This window comes from Lepus europaeus, chromosome 1 (assembly GCF_033115175.1).
Source record: "Lepus europaeus isolate LE1 chromosome 1, mLepTim1.pri, whole genome shotgun sequence".
Lineage (NCBI taxonomy): Eukaryota > Metazoa > Chordata > Mammalia > Lagomorpha > Leporidae > Lepus > Lepus europaeus.
This window is the reverse complement of record NC_084827.1, coordinates 140268046-140292164: the sequence shown is the minus strand read 5'-3', so window position 1 is coordinate 140292164 and position 24119 is coordinate 140268046. Positions and strand designations below refer to the sequence as shown.

The 24119-nt window shown below is 40.9% G+C and overlaps 1 protein-coding gene across 1 annotated transcript in view; it reads right to left on the bottom strand.

Annotated features, from left to right (window-relative positions):
• The window catches only part of CCDC150 (coiled-coil domain containing 150), a 110955-nt gene extending 87134 nt beyond the window's left edge, over positions 1–23821 (bottom strand). The window contains exons 1-2 of the mRNA XM_062189463.1: positions 23731–23821; positions 6476–6639 (exon numbers count right to left, since the gene is read on the bottom strand). Of these exons, the coding sequence (XP_062045447.1) occupies positions 6476–6639; positions 23731–23766 (200 nt within the window). The 5' untranslated portion in view covers positions 23767–23821. The remainder of the gene's footprint in view (positions 1–6475; positions 6640–23730) is intronic.
• Positions 23822–24119: the final 298 nt, after the last annotated feature.

Genomic DNA, 24119 nt, shown 5'->3' with positions numbered 1-24119 from the left:
AAGTGAAATGGACACTCTGAGAGACAATGACATGATCAGCCCTTGTCTAGACTGTTGAGGAACAACTTACTATTTTATTCCTTTTAGTATTTTTGTTGTTGTGGTTGTTGTTGTTGTTCTGTTTGTTCTACATAAGACCACTGGTTGAACTCTGTAATCAATGCACAATCATTCTTAGGTGTTTAAAATTAACAGAAAAGTGATCTATGTTAAACATAGGAGTGGGAATAAGAGAGGGAGGAGATATATAGGTTGGCACATGCTCACTCGGACTTACCTCCAATGGTGGAACTAGAGATGTGCTAGGGGATTTCAAATCAATCTTACCAAGGAGGCAGGTACCAATGCCAGCGCACTTCGTAAAGTGATAAGTATAAATACACAACCGATCAAAAAGATAGAGTATGTGTCAAAGAGTTTTCACAAATAAGACCAGTGTAAGCAAATAATGAAGGATAGATTTAAAAGGGAGAGAATGATCCTGCGGGGGAAGCAGGACACACAGCAGACTCATAGAATGGCAAACGCCCAAAACAGCACTTCTTCCTCAGAATCAACCCTTGGGACATTCGGATCTGGCTAAAAGGTCCATGAGAGTCTCACAGGCATGGAAAGCCATGACATGGTGGCAAAAAACAATCTAAATGAAAGACCCTGGTGAACAAGATTCCAGCAGAAGGAACAGGCCATCAAGGAGAGAGGCGCCTTTCTCTGAAGGGAGGAAGGAACCTCCACTGTGATACAGCCTTGACTAAACAAGTTCAGAGTCGGTGAACTCAAGGGACTGCCATAGCCTAGACAGCTCATAGCAAGTCTCGGGTGATTGCTGACGTTATAAATAAGAGTGCCAATTATTAAATCAACAACGGGAGTCACTGGGTACATGCTCCCCACATAGGATCTCTGTCCTTAATGTGTTTTACTGTGAAACTTAAAAACACTACTAGTCGAACAATACCCTATACCTTGTGCGGTTGTGTGAATGCAGCCTGTTGAAATCCTTGCTTAGTATATACTAAGTTGATCTTCAGTATATGAAGGTAACTGAAAATGAAACTCGATAAAGGGTGGGATGGGAGAGGGGAGGGTCATGGGAGGGAGGGAGGGAGGTTGGGGGGGGGAAGCCACAACAATACAAAAGTTGCACTTTGTAAATTCACATTTATGAAATAAAAAATAAAAAAAAAGGACAAATACTATATGTTCTCTTTGGTCTGCAGTAACTAATAAAATACTTAAAATGTAATATATAGAAGTGATCGGCACTTCTAAATATGATGATTTTGAACAGCCCTTGTTTAGACTGTTGAGGAATGGTGTTTTGTCTTGTTCACAGTATTTGTTGAACTCTACTTAGTGTAGGGTTAATCTTATATAAAGTTAATTGAAAGTAGATCTTAGTAAAAAATAAGACTGGGAATAGGAGGAGGAGGAGGAAGAAGGGTAGAAGTGTGTGTGAGGGAGAAGAAGGTGGGAAGAATCACTATGTTCCTAAATTTGTATATATGAAATACATGAAGTTTGTGTAACTTAAATAAAAGGTTTCTAGAAAAAAAAGAAGCATTAAGTAAAATTCTGCTACAATGGTGTTGGGTTTATGCTTTTGAGAATGCATTTTTCCTATGTATCATATAGTTCTAAGTCATAATTTTGAGTAACAGCAATTTCATAACATTTGTTGAACTCTTTATTTAGCATAGGGTCAATCTATGAGTATAAAGTAAATTGAAAATAGTTCTTTGCAAAGGATTAAGGCAGGAATAAGAGAGAGAGGAGGTAGAAGGGTGATAAGTAGGGGGTAGGGTAGGAAACATTACTATGTTCCTAAATCTGTATATATGAAATATGTGAAATTTGTACACCTTAAATAAACTTTTAAAAAAATTTTTAAAAAGAGGAAATACAAATGGAAAACGAATATATGAAAAAATGTTCAATATCACTACTATCAGGGAAATGCAATTCAAAACCACAAAGATATATTGTCTTACTTCAGTTAAAACGGCTGTTACCAAAAGGACAAAAAAAAAAAAAATGCTGGAGCTGGTGAACATGTGGAGAAAAGAAATCTTTGTATACTGTTGCTGGAAATGCAAATTAGTAAAGCCACAGTCCAGAAGTTTCTCAAAAAAATTGAAAACAAATCTACCATATGATTGAGCCATCCCACTTTTGGGCATATATCTGAAGGAAATGAAATCAACATATAAAAACATAAATAATATATAAACAAAATAACAGATACCTACACTCCTACATTCACAATAACTATGATATGGAATAATCCTAGATGTCCATTGATAAACAAATGGATAAAGAATATATATTGTGTGTATGTATATACATACACCATGGAATATTATTAATAAAAAAATTAAATCCTGACAATGCAACAAAATGAGTGGAGATCTTTATGTTATATCAAATAAACCTGGCACAGATATCCAAATACTGCATTTATCTCACATATGTGCGAGTTAAAGGGATAGTCAATTTGAACTTAAAACAGATTATCACTAGAGTTTGGGTAGTATGAAGGCAGGGGGAAGAGAGGGAGGTTAGATAATGGGTACCAAAACACTCATGTAGAATTAATAGAGTCTAGAATTCCATAACAGTGGAGTGACTAATTCACAACATGGTATTATACTGTATAAAGATCTGGAGGATGGATGGTAGACTCTGAACAGAAAGAAAATGGAAAGAGAAATTACCTGGTTTGAATGGTTTACATACATTTGAATACTGCATTGTATCCCACAAAATATACAAATACCATATATTAATTAAAATTTTTTAAACTCAAAAATATTTTTAAATGAAAAATAATTTTTTTTTACAGGCAAAGTGGACAGTAGAGGGAGACAGAGAGAAAGGTCTTCCTTTTGCCGTTGGTTCACCCTCCAATGGCCGCCGCGGTAGGCGCGCTGTGGCCGGTGCACCGCGCCATTCCGATGGCAGGAGCCAGGTGCTTCTCCTGGTCTCCCATGGGGTGCAGGGCCCAAGGACTTGGGCCATCCTCCACTGCACTCCCTGGCCACAGCAGAGAGCTGGCCTGGAAGAGGGGCAACTGGGACAGGATCGGTGCCCCGCCCGGGACTAGAACCCGGTGTGCCGGTGCTGCAAGGTGGAGGATTAGCCTACTGAGCCGCGGCGCCAGCTAATGAAAAATAATTTTTAAAAATCAAGAAGTCAGCAGCTGGGGCCGGCCTGTGGTGTAGTAAGTAAAGCCACTGCCTGTAATGCTGGCATCTCATATGGGCACTGGTCGAGATCCGGCTGCTCCACTTCTGATCCAGCTCTCTGCTATGGCCTGGGAAAGCAGAAGATGACCAAGTCCTTAGGCCCCTGCACCCGCGTGGGAGACCTGGAAGAAGCTCCTGGCTCCTGGCTTCAGATCAGCACAGCTCCAGTCATTTCAGCTATTTGGGAGTAAAGCAGCGGACAGAAGACCTCTCTCTCTCTTTCACTCTCTGTCTCTTTGTAACTCTCCCTTTCAAATAAATAATTTTTTTTAAAAAGGTCAGCAGTTTCTAAATAATTCATTTTAAGAGGGGACAAGAAAATGTTGCAAGATGATTCCTACAGCAGCAAACCATCCAACTCAATTTGCAAGGAAAAAATTAATCTAGCTCATGCCCTAACTGAACAGGACACTCATTTGCAGTAGAGAGAATAGCCAATACCATATTTATCCATTTGGTTCAGCTTATACAATCATGACTGGAAAATCAAAGTTGAGCAAACTTTCTGCTCAATGTGTGCCAAAAACATTATGGCCAGACCAGGTGCACACTAGTGCAGAGTTATATTTTATGTCAATGCAAATCTAGTGTGAGATTAAGATTCTGAAGCATTTCTTTGAAGAATTGGGAAAGGTGAAACATGGTTTTACCAGTTCGATCCTAAAGACAAGGCACAGTCAAAGCAATGGTTACCAAGAGATGAAACTGGCTCAGTCAAAAGCAAAGATCATGGCAATGTTTGGGGATGCTTATTTTGCCTGTTGCCTTTCTGAAGCACAAAAGAACAACAACACCTGTTTATCCAGAGAGTGCTTTAAGAAAGCTAACCAAAGCTTTAGCAGAGGAAAGCTTCACTGGCGAGTCCCTCATTGTGACAATATTACTGCTCATTCCTCTCATCAAATGAGTAATTTTGCAGTTTCAAGGGAGATCATTAAGCTTCTAACTTGTGGTCCTCACTTGACATCTTATGACTTTTGTTTCCAATTCTTAGTGACTATTAAAAGGCATATTTTTCTTCAGATAATAATGTAATAAAAGACTGAATTAACATCATTAAATTCCCAAAACCCTGAGTTCATTAAGGATGGGCTAAATCCTTGCCCTGTTGATGAACAACTTAATACATTATCCCTCTTAGTATTTTTTTTGTTTGTTCTACTTAATACTTTTGGTTGAATTCTGTAATCAGTACACAGTTATTCTTAAGTGTTGAAACTTAACTGAAACGTGATCACTGTGGGAATAAGAAAGGGAGGAGATGTACAATTTGGGAATTTGGGACATGCTCAAGCTGACTTGCCCCAAACGGTAGAGTTAGAAACATACCAGGGGATTCCAATTCAATCCCATCAAGGTGGCATGTACCAATGTCATCTCACTAGTCCAAGTGATCAATCTCAGCTCACAATTGATCACACTGATAGGTCTAAGAGTCAAAGGGATCACATAAACAAGACTAGTGTCTGCAAATACTAACTGATAGAACAAAAAAGAGAGAGAACGATCCAACATGGGAAGTGGGATACACAGCAGACTCATAGAATGGCGGATGTCCTAAACAGCACTCTGGCCTCAGAATCAGCCCTTAAGGCATGCAGATCCGGCTGAAAAGCCCATGAGAGTATTTCAGGCATGGAAAGCCAAGACACTCTAGCAAAACAAAACAAAACAAAACAAAACAAAACAACAAAAACACCACACACACAAAAAAACCTAAATGAAAGATCTCCACGAGTGAGATCCCAGTGGAAAGAAGATGTCATCAAAGAAGGAGGTACCTTTCTCTGAAGGCAGGAGAGAACTTCCACTTTGACTATGACCTTGTCTAAATATGATCAGAGTCGGTGAACTCAAAAGGCTTCCATAGCCTTGGCAACTCAGGACAAGAGCCTAGGGTGATTACTGATGCCATAAACAAGAGTGTCAATTTGTTAAGTCAACAACAGGAGTCACTGTGCACTTACTCCTCATGTAGGATCTCTGTCCTTAATGTGCTGTACATTGTGATTTAATGCTATAACTAGTACTCAAACAGTATGTTTCACTTTATGTTTCTATGTGGGTGCAAACTGTTGGAACCTTTACTTAATATATACTAAACTGATCTGTATATAAAGAGAATTGAAAATGAATCTTGATGTGAATGGAAGGAGAGAGGGAGTGGGAAGGGGGAAGCGGGAGGGTTGCGGGTGGGAGGGAAGTTATTGGGGGGGGGGAGCCACTGTAATCCATAAGCTGTACTTTGGAAATTTATATTCATTAAATAAAAGTTTAAAAAAAAAAAAAAGGATGGGCTAAATGGCTTGCATCATCACTTGCAAAAGTTTCTTGAACTTGATGCAGCTGAAAATTTTTAATTTCTGTCTTCTAGTTAAATTTTTCCATGAATCTTTTTGTTTTTCCTAATTAAAGCAATAAACACAAAATAAAAAAGGGGCCAGTGTTGTAGAGCAGGTTAAGCTACTGCCTACGATGCCAGCATAACAAATCAGAGCACCAGTTTGAGTTCCTGCTGTTTTGCTTCCAATTCAGCTCGCTGCTAATGTGCCTGGGAAAGCAGGAAAAGATGGCTCAAGCACTTGGGGCCCTTGCCACCCACATGGGAGACCCAGACAGAGTTCCAGGCTCCTGGCTTTGGCCTGGCCCAACTCCAGCCATTAAAGCAATTTGGGGAGTGAACCAACAGATAGAAGATCTCTGTATCTCCCTCTCATCCTTTTAAAGAAATAAAATTATATCTTAAGAACAAAACAAAACAGTAAATTCAGTGGCGGCTGCCAAAATACCCAAATCCCTCAGGCCATATAATCTAATTTTAATGTCAAAAACTTCTTTAGTAGCAGCAGAAGACACAGTAGTTGTTTTTTGAGCACTTCATTCTAAATTATGACATCTTAAAAAAAACTTTACATCTTTTAATTTACAATAAATGTGGAAGAATATAAAGATAAAATTAATGGTATTAATTTTTAAGATTTTCACCTTAACTGATTTTACAGTAAGAATGCCAATATTTTTAGTTACATGAAAAATTACATGTTTGTAAATAGCTGTGGTAGCTTTATCACAGCATGACAACTCATTAACTTGCAAATATTTTCTAAAGTTCAAATGGAAACTGTTCAATTCTTTCCTAAATACCTTTCTTATCTGCCAGACTACTATAACTCCTATATTAAGTAAAGAACAAACATTCAAACTACAGAGATCTAGTTCCTTTTTGTTACCTTTTTTCACCATAGTCCAACATTATTAGGTCATTCCTCAGAGAACTGGTCTGCTCCTCGACTATTCTCATCCTTTGCTGAAGTACCGTGAATGTTTCAGAAGCTGTAGTGTTGATGTGGGCTGGAGAAAGGACCGGTCTGCACACTGTAGTTTCCATATGCACCTAAGATTAATCAAAAAATATTAGGGTTCTAAGTATGTTACTGACTATGCATCGCAGTCCTGTAGAACTCAGGTATGGCCATGTGTACTGCTTTGGTCAATTAAATGCAGGTGGAAGCTTTAAGTGCCAGTCTGTTGTTCACCATTTCTCTGTTTTCCCTACTCCATGAGATCCACAAAAGCCCAGCTAGTGTCTGTTCCATGTGCCAGGGTCCTAGATGAAGATGACATGAAACAGATTCATGACTCATCTGTGACATATGAATAGTGTGAATGAGCAAGACATACGTTGTAAGCCATGAGATTGTTGAGTAGTTTGTTATTGTGTCATAATCTAGACTACCCCATTTGCTAGCATTAGTCACATATTAAGCCCTGTGATTTGTCTGAGGGAGTTATTACTTCCATTACCAGCGTTTTCATTACCAAGAAGGCACCTGTGTATCTTTTAGACACCGACAGGTGCCTACCCCCAGCTCACCAGTGTGGCCTGGCCTAAACAGGGTCCTCAGCACTACAGGTACTATGCCCACTGGGATGTTCCTGCCCCTCCACAGAGACCTCCAAAACTGAAGGGCCCTGCCTGTGCTGCTGCACTAGCTTTATACCATCTGCATGTGCCCACCAGAGCAGTCACACTCTAAGGCAGTTGCAGAAATTGACAGGAACCTGGAACATGTACCAAGTCCTGTCACACTCAGAACTGCTAAGCCCTGCTTAAACAAGCTGCATCCAGATGGCAGAGCATCCCCACAGCAAACATCTTTAACTGAGGCCACTGAGACACCCACAGGTATTGCTGATGCTGATTATAGCTAAAGAAGCTACACAGACACTACAGTACTGTGCTTCCCTCTCCCTACTCCCCAGGAACTGAAACCAATACAGCCTACCCAACCAACAGTCCTAGGACACATTCCCAGGAGAAAGCCTTTTACTATGAAAGCCACTCTATAAAATTGGTAGAGGCAGCTGATTCCTTCAGGTATGCAAACATCAACACTGAAACACAAGCAGCACATAAAAGGCAACATGAAGCCGTTACAGGGACATAATACCTCTCTAGCAGTAGGCCCTAAAGAAAAAATGTTGAAATATTGCCTGAAAGAGTGAAAGAGTTCAAAAGAATGATTTCAAGGAACAATGAGATATGAGACAGCATAGACAGATAATTCAATGAAACTAGGAAGATAATTCATGATCTGAATATGAAACTAAGGAGAGACCCCTAGGTCATAAAATACAGTCAAACAAGCCGGTGCCATGGCTCAATAAGCTAATCCTCCGCCTGCGGCGCGGGCACAGTGGGTTCTAGTCCCAGTCGGGGCACCGGATTCTGTCCCGGTTGCCTCTCTTCCAGGCCAGCTCTCTGCTGTGGCCCGGGAGTGCAGTGGAGGATGGCCCAAGTGCTTGGGCCCTGCACCCCACGGGAGACTAGGAGAAGCACCTGGCTCCTGCCTTCGGATCAGCGCAGTGCACCGGCCACAGTGCACCGGCCGCAGTGGCCATTGGAGGGTAAACCAACGGCAAAGGAAGACCTTTCTCTCTCTCTGTCCATTCTGCCTGTCAAATATATATATATATATATATATATATATATGTATATATGTATATATAATCAAACAGAAACACTGGATCTGAGTAACTCAATCAGTGAGATAAGAAACACAATTCAGAGCCTCAGCAATAGACAGTATTAAAGCAGAGGAAAGAATTTCTGAACTTAAAGATGGGTCTTTTGAAATAACTCAATCAGAGAAGCAAAGGAAAAATTTAAGAAAGTCCACAAGGCATAATAGAAACAAATGTTTCTATTATGGGTGTTCCAGAAGGGAAGGGAAAAGGCTGAAAAAACCTACTCAGTGAAATAATTGTTGAAAAATGACTAAAGGTTGAGAAAAATATGGACATACAGTACCTACTTCCAAAGATTTAGATAGCTTTCAGAACACTCAATTATATAAAGCAACCAGAAAGTTCAAAGTACCCCAAATAGATTCACCCAAAAAAAAGATCTGAGGCATATTATAAACTTGATCATAAAACAAAAACAAAAAAAGAGAACTGTAAACACAGAAGTGAAAAATTCACATAAGAGAATTTCAAGTCATATATAAAGGAATCTCCATTAGACTATCTGAAGATTTCTCAGCAGAAATCTTACAAGCAAAAAGAGAGTAAGATTTTTTTTCTTAAAAAAAAATATTTTTTCTATTTGAAAGGCAGAGTTAGAGTGGTAGAGACAGAGAGAGAGGTCTTCCATCCAGTGATTTACTCCCCAAATGGCTGCAGTGACCAGGGCTGGGTCAGGCCGAAGCCAGGAGCTTCTTCCGCATCTCCCATGTGGGTGCAGGGGCCCAAGCACTTGGGCAATCCTCTGCTGCTTTCCCAGAAGCATTATCTGGGAGCCGGATGGGAAGTGGAACAGCTGGGACTCAAACTGGTGCCCATATGGGATGCCGGTGCTGCAAGTCAGGGCTTTAATCCGCTGCACCACAGCACTGGCCCCTAGGATAATATATTCTAAGATTTCACATTTACAAAAGAAAAAAACAACTGCTAACCAATAATACTATATCCAGCAAAGCTATCTTTCAGAAACGAAGGAGAAATAAAGACCTTCTAAGACAAGAAAAACTGAGGGAATTCATCACCAGAAGACTAGCTTTATGGAAATGTTTAGGGTGTTGTATACTGGAAGCAAAAGTTCAATAACTGCCATCATGAAATCACAGAAAATTATAAAACTCAATAGCAGAAAACAAAAAATAGAATCAAACTTTATCAATATATTTTTGAAAATGACAGATAAACAGTGAGAGGAAGAAAGGAACAAAGGGCATATAAAACAACCAGAAACCTTTAATAAAATGACTAGAGGGTGACCTTAGTTATTATTAACAGCCTTGAATGTAAACAAATTAAATTATCCAATTAAAGATTCAGTCTGGCTAAATGGATTAAAAAAAAAAAAACACAAGAACCAAGATGTTACTTATATAAACTCACTTCGTTGGTAAAGACTCACAAGATTGAAAGAGAAGGCATAGAAAGATATTCCATGCAAACAGAAACCAAAAGCAACAAGAATAGCTATACTTACCTCAGATAAAATAGACTTCCCAGAAAAAAGTTGTATGAGACAAAGACCACCATACAGTGATGAAGGGGTCAATAAATAAGAGAAAATAATAATAGTAAATACTTTTATATATGCACCCAATACCAACACACCCAATTATATACAGGAAACATTAGATCTTGAAGGAGAGATATACTTCAATACAATAATATTTCTGGACTTCAAAGCCCACTCTCACCAGTTCACAAAATTAACAAGGAAATATTAAACTATACTATAAGCCAAATGGACCTAGCAGACATTTATTTGAAAGACAGAGTTACAGAGAGGTAGAGGCAGAGAGAGAGGGAGAGTTCTTCCATCCGCTCGCTCACTCCCCAAATGACCGCAATGGCCAGAGCTGAGCTGATCTGAAGCCAGGAACCGGGAGCTTCTCCCGGGTCTCCCTTGCAGGTGCAGGGGCTCAAGGACTTGGGACATCTTCTGCTACTTAACAGGTACCCTGTGAGGCCCATAGTAAAGAGATGGATTGGAAGTGGAACAGCCAGGACTCATGCACACACCCATAGGGGATGCCGGCACTGCAGGCTTTAACCTGCTGCGCCACAGCAACAACCGCATTTACGAAACATTTCATCCAACAGCTGCAGAATACATATTCTTCTCAGCAGCATATGGAGCATCCTTTAGAACAGACTGCATATTAGGTCTGAAGTTTCAACAATTTAGGTGTATACTGGAGAAATAAGTTCTAAAGTTCTCCAGCACAACACAATGACTACAGTTCAAAAAAAATCATGTTTTATGAGAAGAGAGGAGCTTGAATATTCCCTTCCACACACACACAAGATCCGTGTTTAAGGAAACAAATGTTCATTACTCTGATTTGATCTTTTTAAGATTTTATTTGAGAGAGCTACAGACAGAGAGGTCTTCCATCCACAGGTTCACTCCCCAAATGACTGCAAGGCCAGAGCTGGGCAGATTCAAAGACAGGAGTAAGGAGCCTCCTCTGGGTCTCATGTGGGTGCAGAGGCCAGGCCATAGCAGAGAGCTGGATTGGAAGTAGAACAGCCAGGACTCAACCAGCAGCCATCTGGGATGCTGGCACCACAGGCAGAGGTTTAGCCGACTACACTACAGTACCAGCCCCTGATCTGATCATTATTCATCATACACATGTATCAAATTACCTCACAGTACCTTTGAAGATATACAATTATGTCGATTTTAAAAAAAGGAAAAAAGCCACATCTAAAATGAAGTTAATCTGAATTTTCTCTTGTACTTACTAATGCATGATTCCCCTCCCCAAAATACATCACATAAAATCTTGAAGCCAAATAAAATAAAAATTAGAATGGTGGGACTATTCTTGTAAGGTATTAGCAACAGAAGGAGAGTTAGCTTATACATGGTCTCAACAGGTAAATGAATCATGTTCAATGACAAGGTCACTGGTGGAACCTTCAAAGGTATTTTCCAGTAACTCCCTTCTATATAGATATTCTATACTAATTGTACTGTAAACCAAAACCATCTCTAGCAACAGTGTTCCTGTGGGAATGGATTCACAGACATCCAACTTGGGATATCAGGAATTTGCCTTTCTTCCTACTTGCTGTGTAATTATCTCCCTCCCTGTCATTTCCCAGGCAGTGAAAGTAGGGACTATCTCAATTCCTACCATTAAACTTGGTCCCTAGGATCTAGGGCAGGAAGTCATGAAGTGGAAGGAATGGTGGCAGGATTTAATGGGGCAAAAAGCAAGGCAGGGAGGGGTATAGGAAGACTAAACTTCTTGACAGTATACCAATGCTATATCCATTGAGGACATTTCTTTATCCTGAAATAGCTCTCCAATATCTTTTGCTATGAGTATGTCCTCCAAAAGTTCATGTGCTGGAAACTTCATCCCCAAATTCAGATATTAACAGTATTTGGAAGTAGGGCCTTTGGTAGGTAACTAGCATTAGATAAGGTCACCAGGGTAGAATATAAATTAAGCATTTGTGATTTTATAAGATAAGACCCAAGCTAGCATACTTGTTCCATCTTTCCCTGTGGTGCTCTCTGCCATGTAATGAGGTAGCAATAAAGCCCTCACCAGAGGCTAGTACCATGCTTTCAGAACTCCTCTGTCGTCTAAACAAAAGAAGTTGAAAAGTTCATGGTCTCAGCCTCCCTTACAGCTGGCACATCCATGTGATACATCCTTGCTAATGAAACTTTAGACAGAAGTTTGCAAAGGGTAGACTCTGTTTTCTGATATAAAGGACAGAAATAATTGTACCTGTCCTTTCCTTCCCTATTATGATGCCCAGAGCTGTGAGAGATCTTTCATTGGCCATGCAGCACTCCAGTATTAAATACAAAGAGCTAAGCATCACCCATATCTGAGAAACACAAGGAAAATGCCAGAGAAGCTTAGATGAATCCAGCATTTTTAGACAAAACCAGTAATCTCCAAACTGTGTATGTGAGAAAAAATTTTTATTTTTATTTTTTAAGATTTATTTATTTGGAGTAAGTATTGGTCAAGATGGCGGAATAGGCAGGGAGCACACTTTTAGTCCGGGAGAGAGACAGGTTAATATAAGTGGAGATACTGCAGGGTCAAGGAAGAGTAGGGGATGAAACAGCATAGGAAACTCTTCCGGAACTAGTGATTCACAGTGTACCTGCGTGGAGAGCGTGGGAGCCCAAGTTCGGGAAACCAGTGGCAGACTCAACACACCAGCGCTGGAACGCGAGGTGAGCCGAACCACAATAGCCCGAGACACCAGCGGGCAAGCGGAAAGAGGAGGCTAGAGGGAACGAGGCTTGAAACTCCGTGGGGAAAAATTCACCAGGCTAACTAGAAGAGAGATAGGAAAAAAATTTAAAAAGTGACCGATATGGACACAAGTTTCTCTCTCTCCGCTCACCTCTCAAAGGCGAGCAAGACAGAGCAGGCGCCATTTTGGACATATGTCATAAGCAGGGCGACCTCAGGTCTGCACCAGCCCTGAGCCTAGCAGAAAAACCTGACTCTGGGGGGAGGAGTGAAATAACAGGAGATTAGCATCTAACTTGGCAACCCAGTGGGAGATTGCAGGAGAATTGGAGCCCACACTAGGGCAGCACAGATTCCCTGTGTGGTCCATGGGAAAGAGCTTCCTATCTCTGGCTCCTGTGGGTATATCATTTGCCTGCTAACTACCTCCAATTACGTTCAGCTGTGCGGAATTACTTCCCTTTTGAATCAAAAAAGAGAGAGATTTACCACACCTAACCTGGGAGTGTCATCTTTGACACACCCTCAACCCTGAGGAACCAAACACAGCTCTCAGTCCACACTCATCTCAAGCCTCTAAGGCTCCACTGAAAGCAGACAGTCCACTTAATATAGAGCCATAGTGTAACAAGAAAAAACACCACAGTGAAGAAACCAAATATCTCCAACATGCCAAACAACAAACGCAAAAACCAAGCTAACAAGAACAAGGAAGACACTATGACACCCCCAAATGAAAAAGACACCCCAATTCAAGATTATGAAGATGAGGAGATTGAAGAAATGCAAGAAGCAGATCTCAAAAAATTGATAAGAACATTAAGAAGTTCTCAAAAACAAATTCTTGAACTACAGAAATCTTTAATGGACAAGATAGAAAATCTCTCTCATGAAAATGAAATATTAAGGAGGAATCAAAATGAAATGAAACAACTAGTGGAACAAGAAACTGTGATAGTGACGAGAAATCATAATGAAATGAAGAATTCAATAGATCAAATGACAAACACATTAGAGAGCCTTAAAAACAGAATGGGCGAAGCAGAAGAGAGAATATCAGACTTAGAAGACAGAAAACAGGAAAGGTAACAATCAAATCAAAGAAAAGAAGAAATCAGAAATCTAAAAAATACTGTCAGGAATCTACAGGATACTCTTAAAAAACCCAACATTCGGGTTCTAGGAGTACCTGAAGGCATGGAGAGAGAGAAAGGATTAGAAGGCCTTTTTAGTGAGATACTAGCAGAAAATGTCCCAGGTTTGGAGAAAGACAGAGACATCCTAATACAGGAAGCTCATAGAACCCCTAATAAACATGACCAAAAGAGATCCTCACCACGACACGTCGTAATCAAACTCACCACAGTGAAACACAAAGAAAAGATCCTAAAATGTGCAAGAGAGAAACGCCAGATTACTCTCAGAGGATCTCCAATTAGACTCACAGCTGACTTCTCTTCAGAAACCCTACAAGCTAGGAGAGAATGGCGAGACATAGCCCAGGTGCTAAGAGAGAAAAACTGCCAGCCCAGAATATTATATCCTGCAAAGCTCTCATTTATGAATGAAGGTGAAATAAAGACCTTTCACAGCAAACAGAAATTGAAAGAATTTGTCACCACTCGTCCAGCCCTGCAGAAGATGCTTAAAGATGTGTTACATACAGAAACACGGTCACCAATATGAAAGAAGGTAAAGGTAGGAAACCTCACACCAAAAGATCACAGGAATCTCAAACCATATATTAGAAAGTATCTTTGGCTAATGGCAGGGCAAAATTATTCCTTCTCAATAGTCACATTGAATGTTAATGGCTTGAACTGTCCACTTAAAAGACACCGATTGGCTGATTGGGTTAAGGAACAAAACCCATCCTTTTGCTGCTTACAAGAAACCCATCTATCCAACAATGATCCATACAGGCTGAGAGTGAAAGGCTGGAAAAAGATATACCATGCCAACAGAAATGAAAAGAGAGCGGGCGTAGCCATCTTAATATCGGACAACATAAACTTTACCACAAAAACTGTTAGGAGAGACAAAGAGGGGCACTATATAATGATTAAGGGATCCATTCAACAGGAAGATATAACGATTATCAATGTATATGCACCTAATTACAGGGCACCAGCTTATTTAAAAGACTTGTTAAGGGACTTAAAGGGAGACTTAGACCCCAACACAGTAGTACTGGGGGACTTCAACACTCCACTCTCAGAGATAGACAGATCAACAGAACAGAAGATCAACAAGGAGACAGTAGATTTAAATGACACTATAGCCCAAATGGATCTAACAGATATCTACAGAACATTTCATCCTACATCTAAGGACTTTACATTCTTCTCAGCAGTACATGGAACCCTCTCTAGGATTGACCACATACTAGGCCATAAAGCAAGTCTCAGCAAATTCAAAAGAATTAGAATCATACCATGCAGCTTCTCAGACCACAAAGGAATGAAATTGGAAATTGGCAACTCAGGAATCCCTAGAGCACGTGCAAACACATGGAGATTGGACAACATGCTCCTGAATGAACAATGAGTCATAGAAGAAATTAAAAGAGAAATCAAAAATTTTCTGGAAGTAAATGAGGATAACAGCACAACATACCAAAACCTATGAGATACAACAAAAGCAGTGTTAAGAGGAAAGTTTATATCAATAGGTGCCTACATCAAGAAATTGGAGAGGCACCAAATAGATGAGCTTTCAAGTCATCTCAAGGATCTAGAAAATCTGCAGCAAACCAAACCCAAACCCAGTAGGAGAAGAGAAATAATTAAAATCAGAGAAGAAATCAACAGGATTGAATCCAAAAAAACATTACAAAAAATCAGCCAAACGAGGAGCTGGTTTTTTGAAAAAATAAACAAAATTGACACCCCATTGGCCCAACTAACTAAAAAAAGAAGAGAAAAGACCCAAATCAATAGGATCAGAGATGAAATGGGAAACGTAACAACAGACGCCGCAGAAATAAAAAGAATCATCAGAAATTACTACAAGGACTTGTATGCCAGCAAACAGGGAAATCTATCAGAAATGGACAGATTCTTGGACACATACAACCTCCCTAAATTGAGCCAGGAAGACATAGAAAACCTAAACAGACCAATAACTGACACAGAAATTGAAACAGTAATAAAGGCCCTCCCAACAAAGAAAAGCCCAGGGCCAGATGGATTCACTGCTGAGTTCTACCAGACATTTAGAGAAGAACTAACTCCAATTCTTCTCAAACTATTCATAGCAATCGAAAAAGAGGGAATCCTCCCAAATTCCTTCTATGAAGCCACCATCACCTTAATTCCTAAGCCAGAAAGAGATGCAACATTGAAAGAGAATTACAGACCAATATCCCTGATGAACATAGATGCAAAAATCCTCAATAAAATTCTGGCCAATAGAATGCAACAATACATCAGAAAGATCATCCACCCAGACCAAGTGGGATTCATCCCCGGTATGCAGGGATGGTTCAACATTCGCAAAACAATCAACGTAATACACTACATTAACAGACTGCAGAAGAAAAAACCATATGATTCTCTCAATAGATGCAGAGAAAGCATTTGATAAAATACAACACCCTTTCATGATGAAAACTCTAAGCAACCTGGGTATGGAAGGAACATTCCTTAATACAATCAAAGCAATATATGAAAAACCCACGGCCAACATCCTATTGAATGGGGAAAAGTTGGAAGCATTTCCATTGAAATCTGGTACCAGACAGGGATGCCCTCTCTCACCACTACTATTCAATATAGTTCTGGAAGTTTTGGCCAGAGCTATTAGGCAAGAAAAAGAAATTAAAGGGATACAAATCGGGAAGGACGAACTCAAACTATCCCTCTTTGCAGATGATATGATTCTTTATTTAGGGGACCCAAAGAACTCTACTAAAAGACTGCTGGAACTCATCGAAGAGTTTGGCAAAGTAGCAGGATATAAAATCAATCCACAAAAATCAACAGCCTTTGTATACACAGGCAATGCCACGGCTGAGGAAGAACTTCTAAAATCAATCCCATTCACAATAGCTACAAAAACAATCAAATACCTTGGAATAAACTTAACCAAAGACGTTAAAGATCTCTACGATGAAAACTACAAAACCTTACAGAAAGAAATAGAAGAGGATACCAAAAAATGGAGAAATCTTCCATGCTCATGGACTGGAAGGATCAATGTCATCAAAATGTCTATTCTCCCAAAAGCAATTTATACATTCAATGCAATACCCATTAAGATCCTGAAGACCTTCTTCTCAGATCTGGAAAAAATGATGCTGAAATTCATATGGAGACACAGAAGACCTCGAATAGCCAAAGCAATCCTGTACAACAAAAACAAAGCCGGAGGCATCACAATACCTGATTTCAGGACATACTACAGGGCAGTTGTTATCAAAACAGCATGGTACTGGTACAGAAACAGATGGATAGACCAATGGAACAGAATAGAAACACCAGAAATCAATCCAAACATCTACAGCCAACTTATATTTGACCAAAGATCCAAATCTAATTCCTGGAATAAGGACAGTCTATTCAATAAATGGTGCTGGGAAAATTGGATTTCCACGTGCAGAAGCTTGAAGCAAGACCCATACCTATCACCTTACACAAAAATTCACTCAACATGGATTAAAGATTTAAATCTACGACCCGAAACCATCAAATTATTAGAGAGCATTGGAGAAACCCTGCAAGATATAGGCACAGGCAAAGACTTCCTGGAAAATACTCCAACAGCACAGGCAGTCAAAACCAAAATTAACATTTGGGATTGCATCAAATTGAGAAGTTTCTGTACTTCAAAAGAAACAGTCAGGAAAGTGAAGAGGCAACCGACAGAATGGGAAAAAATATTCGCAAACTATACTACAGATAAAGGATTGATAACCAGAATCTACAAAGAAATCAAGAAAATCCACAACAACAAAACAAACAACCCACTTAAGAGATGGGCCAAGGACCTCAATAGACATTTTTCGAAAGAGGAAATCCAAATGGCCAACAGACACATGAAAAAATGTTCAAGATCACTAGCAATCAGAGAAATGCAAATCAAAACCACAATGAGGTTCCATCTCACCCTGGTGAGAATGGCTCACATTCAGAAATCTACCAACAACAGATGCTGGAGAGGATGTGGGGAAAAAGGGACACTAACCCACCGTTGGTGGGAATGCAAACTGGTTAAGCCACTATGGAAGTCTGTCTGGAGATTCCTCAGAAACCTGAACATAACCCTACCATACAACCCAGCCATCCCACTCCTTGGAATTTACCCAAAGGAAATTAATTTGGCAAATAAAAAAGCCATCTGCACATTAATGTTTATTGCAGCTCAATTCACAATAGCTCAGACCTGGAACCAACCCAAATGCCCATCAACAGTAGACTGGATAAAGAAATTATGGGACATGTACTCCATAGAATACTATACAGCAGTAAGAAACAACGAAACCCAGTCATTTGCAACAAGATGGAGCAATCTGGAAAACATCATGCTGAGTGAATTAAGCCAGTCCCAAAGAGAAAAATATCATTTATTTTCCCTGATCGGTGACAACTGAGCGCCAAAGGGGAAACCTGTTAAGTGAAATGGACACTATAAGCAACAATGAACTGATCAGCTCCTGTCCTGACTTTAGATGTACAATGTAATACTTTATCCTTTTTAGTATATGTTGTTGTTGTTGTTGTTCTAGTACTATTGGTTGAACTCAGTAATTAACACACAATTATTCTTAGGTGTTTAAATTTTAACTGAAAAGTGATCCCTGTTAAATCTAAGAGTGGAAAAAGAGAGGGAGGAGATGAACAATTTGGAACATGCTCAATCGGACTGGCCGCAAATGGTGGAGTTAGAAATGTGCCAGGGGATTCCAACACAATCCCATCAAGATGGCATGTACCAATGCCATCGCACTAGTCCAAGTGATCAATTTCAGCTCACAATTGATAGCTCTGATAGGTCTAAGAGTCAAAGAGATCACACAAACAAGACAAGTATCTGCTAATACTAACTGATAGAATCAAAAAGGGAGAGAAAGATCCAACATGGGAAGTGGGATACACAGCAGACTCATAGAATGGCAGATGTCCTAAACAACACTCTGGCCTCAGAATCAGCCCTCAAGGCATTCGGATCTGGCGGAAGAGCCCATGAGAGTATAGCAGGTATGGAAAGCCAAGATATCATGGAAAAAAAAAAAAAAAAGACCTAAATGAATGATCTCTGTGAGTGAGATCCCAGTGGAAAGAACAGGGCCATCAAAGAAGGAGGTACCCTTCTCCGAAGGGAGGAGAGAACTTCCACTTTGACTATGACCCTATCGGAATAAGATCAAAGTCAGCGAACTCTAAAGGCTTCCATAGCCCTGGCAACTCATGACTAGAGCCTAGGGAGATTACTGACGCCATGAACAGAAGTGTCAAATTGTTAAATCAGCAACAGGAGTCACTGTGTACTTACACCCCATGTGGGATCTGTCCCTAATGTGTCGTCTAAAGCCAAGTGATGCTATAACTAGTACTGAAACAGTATTTTTACACTTTGTGGTTATGTGTGGGCACAAACTGATGAGGTCTCTACTAATTATATACTGAAGTGATCTTCTGTATATAAAGAGAATTGGAAATGAAAAAAAAAAAAAAACAACCTGGTGTTAAAATGGAAATGGCATAGAAAATTAATTAATTTGAAAAAAAAATTATGTAGGTTCTCTGTCTTTAATGTGCTGTACATTGCTATTTCATGCTATAATTAGTAATCCAATGGTAGTTTTTTCACTTTATGTTGCTATATGGGCAAAATGTTGAAATCTTTACCTAATATATACTAAACTGATCTTCTGTATACAAAGAGAATTGAAAATGAATCTTTACATGAATGGAAGGGGAAAGGGAGCGGGAAAGGGGAGGGTTGCGGGCGGGAGGGAAGTTATGGGAGGGGGGAAGCCATTGTAACCCATAAGCTGTACTTTGGAAATTTATATTCATTAAATAAAAGTGAATTCCTCATCAAAAAAAAAAATAAGCATATAACAAACAAACAAAAAAAAGAAAAAAAAGAACTTAAAAAAAAAGATTTATTTATTTGAAAGTCAGAGTTACACAGAGTGAAGAGGCAGAGAGGGGGAGGGGGAGGGGGAGGAAACAGAGAGGGAGGGAGGGAGGAAGGGAGGGAGGGAGAGAAGGGGGAGGGAGGAGTAGAGGGAAAGGGGGAGGGAGAGAGGGAGAGAGGGAAAGAGGGAGAGAGGGAGAGAGGGAGAGAGGGAGAGAGGGAAAGAGAGGTCTTCCATCTGTTGGTTCACTCCCCAGATGGCCGCAACGGACGGAGCTGTGCAGATCTGAAGCCAGGAGTTTCTTCCAGGTCTCCTATGTAGGTGCAGGGGCCCAAGGACTTGGGCCATCTTCTACTGCCTTCCCAGGCCATAGCAGAGAGCTGGATGGGAAGTGGAGCAGCCGGGTCTTGAACTGGCACCCATATGGGATGCTGGCGCTTCAGGCCAGGGCATTAACCCAATGCGCCACAGCACCGGCCCCTATTTTGTTCGTTTTTAAACACTTTCCTTGAGTATGCTCATGGTATTCCCAGACAATAGCTCATGGAAAAACAAGTATGAGGAGAAAGTAAAGGAAACTACAAACAGCAGCACAGGGAGGACAATTTCTACAGTACCCTATGAGGTCCAAGTAGCTGGCTATAAAAGGAAGGACTGTCTACTAATTTATATTGGAAGAACATAATACTTCCATAAAAACAGCAATGGACTACCTTTAGAAAAAACTGTAGGAAATGAAGACCCTTCTTCCATATATTTAAAATAGGATACAGATGCTCACCTAAAGTATTTTCATGTAATTGTTGAAGTGTCTAGTTCTATTGATATTTCCCTAGGGTACCTATGATATTTATATAATGCTTACATTCATTTCATAGGGTATGTGCCCATTCAGCCATAAAAACAAAATGGAACATAAAGCTAATTAAATTGCTTCCTTTACTTACAGCAGAGAAAGTGTGTACGTGGGAGTAAGAATTTGATTTGCCCCAGCATCCACTCAACCCTGCTCTATACTAGGGCTTCTCTGCCTTCCAGAAAGAAGAAAAAAATTCTCAAACAAAAAGTAGGAACTAACTCAGGCCCCAGACTTTGAGGGGAAGTAAGTTTATAGAAAATACCACTTTAAGGAAGGGGAGACCAAAAGTGAAACACTCATTTATGGTGGACAGGAACAACATTTGGTGTGAAATACATGGTGCTGTCCTTGAAATATTCTCTTAGTGAGGATCGTTCAGGCTGTTGACTCAAAAGTTAAACATGCCAATCTAACCCTTGGGCATTTATTAAAAACAGATCTCAGGATTAGGAGAAAACCCTATCCCACCCCAAAACAAATCATCACCTCCTTCTCCCCACTCTATCCCGCTTGCTTAACCCAAACAATGACAAGGTCAAGAGAGCCCCAGGAAGCAAGAGAGCGAGAGCAGTGATGATCAAGTTGGATCAAGTCGCAGGAATGCAGCCTTAATAGCCACCAGGGACAGTTCCTAAGTGTGGGTAAGATTTGGGATCTAGAGAATGAGTCTGCTGAGTTAGGGCTTAAAGTCAGAAGATGCTCATTTTCACTGCAGTTACTCATATCCCTGCCTGTCCCTTCCCAGCTGGGTATCAGAAACATCACACTCCCACACACACACACAATCCACTAGCCATTAGGCAGATCCTCCATAAGTCATGGCTCTAGAAACCATGGTTGAAGAAGTACAGTCTTAAGGAAAGAATCTGCTTCTAATTGCTAATATTCCAGCAAAGATAGAATGGCTTTAATGTACCTGTGCTTTGTTGTTTTTGAAAAGGAGCAAATAGAGTGCTGCCTTGAACCCAAGTCCTGCTGCTTGATTGTAACAATAAACAATACTAAGGCATACATCTATATATTTTTTTAAAAGTTCATTCACAACTAATTTCCATAAGTATTTCATTATCAAAGTAATACAGTTCTATCCCAATGTTCAGAAAGAGTATTGAGGCTGGTAACCTCAACAAAAACATGCATTGAAAAGATCAATGTCACTAGTAAAAGCCAGAAGACTTTAGAAAGGGATCACTTGCTTTTGTGGACACTGGCTACATTCCTGAATCTAGTAACAGCTGCAACTATATGCTATGTGTCTCAAAGTAATTGGGCAAGGATTCAATGTTATCATAATCACTGGAAAAATAATTTGCTCAAAAATGCTATCTTCATTCACTCATACATTTAAAAGATATCTCCTGAATGTTTACCATGAGCCAGATACTATTAGGCATTGGGTAGTACAGCTGTGAACAACACAGACAGAACTCCTCACCATCACTGAGCTGTTACACTTGACGATAAACATTAGGTAAAATAGTTTTTTCACTGGTAATAAGTGCAATTTAAAAAACTGGAAAAACCATGGGATGGGGATCCTGGCACATATTTTCATTTTAAAGAGTGGTCAAAGAAAGTCTCACTGAGATACCTAAGTAGACATGTCTATGAAGGAAGTCAGTAGTGAGCTCCAGAAAGTGCTAACACCAGGTGCAAAACCCTAAGTTAGAACACCTGTTGGGCACACAAGCAGTGAAGAGGTTAGTTTGGCAGGAAAGCAACAGGTGAAGGAGGAAATGATTGGCGGTGAGGTCAGAGATAACACTGGGACCAGATTACATGGAGCCTTGAAGACCACTGTATAGGTCTGGATTTGACTCAGAGCCATTGGACAGTTTAGACCTGAGGAGTACTGTGACCTAACTTGACATTTAACTAAATCACCCTGGCTCCCTTCCTCCCCAAATGGTAGGAGGGCAAGGACAAAAGTAGGAAGTTGAGACTGCTGCAAAAATCCAGGCAGGTGATGCTGCCAGCTAGAATCAGGGTAACAGCAGTGAAGCAGTAAGAAGTGGCCCGGGCGGCGCCACAGCTCAATAGGCTAATCCTCCGCCTGCGGCGCCGGCACACCAGGTTCTAGTGCTGGTTGAGGCGCTGGATTCTGTCCCAGTTGCCCCTCTTCCAGGCCAGCTCTCTGCTATGGCCCGGGAAGGCAGTGGAGGATGGCCCAAGTCCTTGGGCCCTGCACCCCATGGGAGACCAGGGGAAGCACCTGTCTCCTGGCTTTGGATCAGTGCAGTGCGCCAGCCGCAGCCGCCATTGGAGTGTGAACCAATGTCAAAGGAAGACCTTTCTCTCTGTCTAACTGTCCACTCTGCCTGTCAAAAATTAAAAAAAAAAAAAAAAAAAAGTGGCCCAAGTCCAGACATATTTTAAAAATGTTTCACAGATGGATTAAATGATAGGATACAAAGGAAGCAGCCAAGATCACTCCAAGGTCTTTGACTTGAGCAACTGAAAGGATGGTGTTAACACTGAGATAGTGGAAACTTACCAAGGCAGAATTGGTTTGAGTGAAAGCGTTTTTTTGAAATGTTAAATTTAAAAGGGGAGAGATGCCCAATACACGACTGCATTTGTGGAGCTGGAGTTCAGGTGAGAAATGTGGACTGGAGATATAAACTCTGGCGTTTTCAGTATATGCATGGCTTATAAAGCCACAAGACTAGATACCAGAGAACAGAAAGATTTAAAGGACCTAGTCTTGAGTGCTCCAAGATGAACAAATAAGGGACAAAAAGGGTAGGCGTGTGTTCCAGACAGATTATTGAGACCTTGTACTATGTAGGGTAAGACTCAATCCTTTCCCCATCCTTTAGGCTAAGCACAGAGCCTGGGGCACTGAGGATGGCAAACACATGGGGATAATTAACAAAAATGTAACCACTGTCTCCAGGTCCTGGGGAAACAACAAAGGACGAATGTTAATTCTTATTTTTGTAGTAAGGACTGGGAGGATAAATGGTGGTAAAAAAAAAAAACAAAGAAAATAGCCTTCCTATTGACCTATCACTTCCAACCAAACGTATAAATACGGAAAGGTGGTACTGGGATTATCCGGAAAATTCAGGGTCTACACTCTCTTCCCCCTAGGTAGAGACAGGCCAAGGAAGACTTCACTCCTAAATGGTTTTCGCCGGTACCCAAAGCAAAAGCGCCATCAATCAGGGTCCCGAGGTCCGGGCAGCAGGACTGGGCTCCGCCGGAGAGAGGAGGCTACAGCGGAGGAAGAGCTGACAATGGCTTTTCCTAAACCGCCAACTCTGCCCCTCGCCTGCCACCCCAGCTCACCCGCCCAAGGTCCAGCAACCTCACCCCACAGTCCATCAGTCCGCCGGCCGCTGGGTCCCACAGCAGGAGGGCCGGTTTCCATGGAACTAAGGCAGCGTTTCAAACCAACGCGCTCCGCGGCGCATTTGTTCGTGTACGCAGGCGCACCCGCGGCAGGGCATGCCGGGAATTGCAGTTCTCCTAGCCCAAGCGAGCCCTCGGCCCGGGGCGAAACCCAGGCCGGAATCCAGCGGCACGCAGGAAACGTGCTGCCCCGTGACCCGGATGACGACAGCCTCCATTGTGCTCGAGAGCGGGGTACGCCGGGATATGTAGTTTCAGCCCACTCACCTGCTGGCGGGCCGGTAGTGTTAACTTAGTCGCTCGTTTTTGGTGAAAGAGCGGCGTTT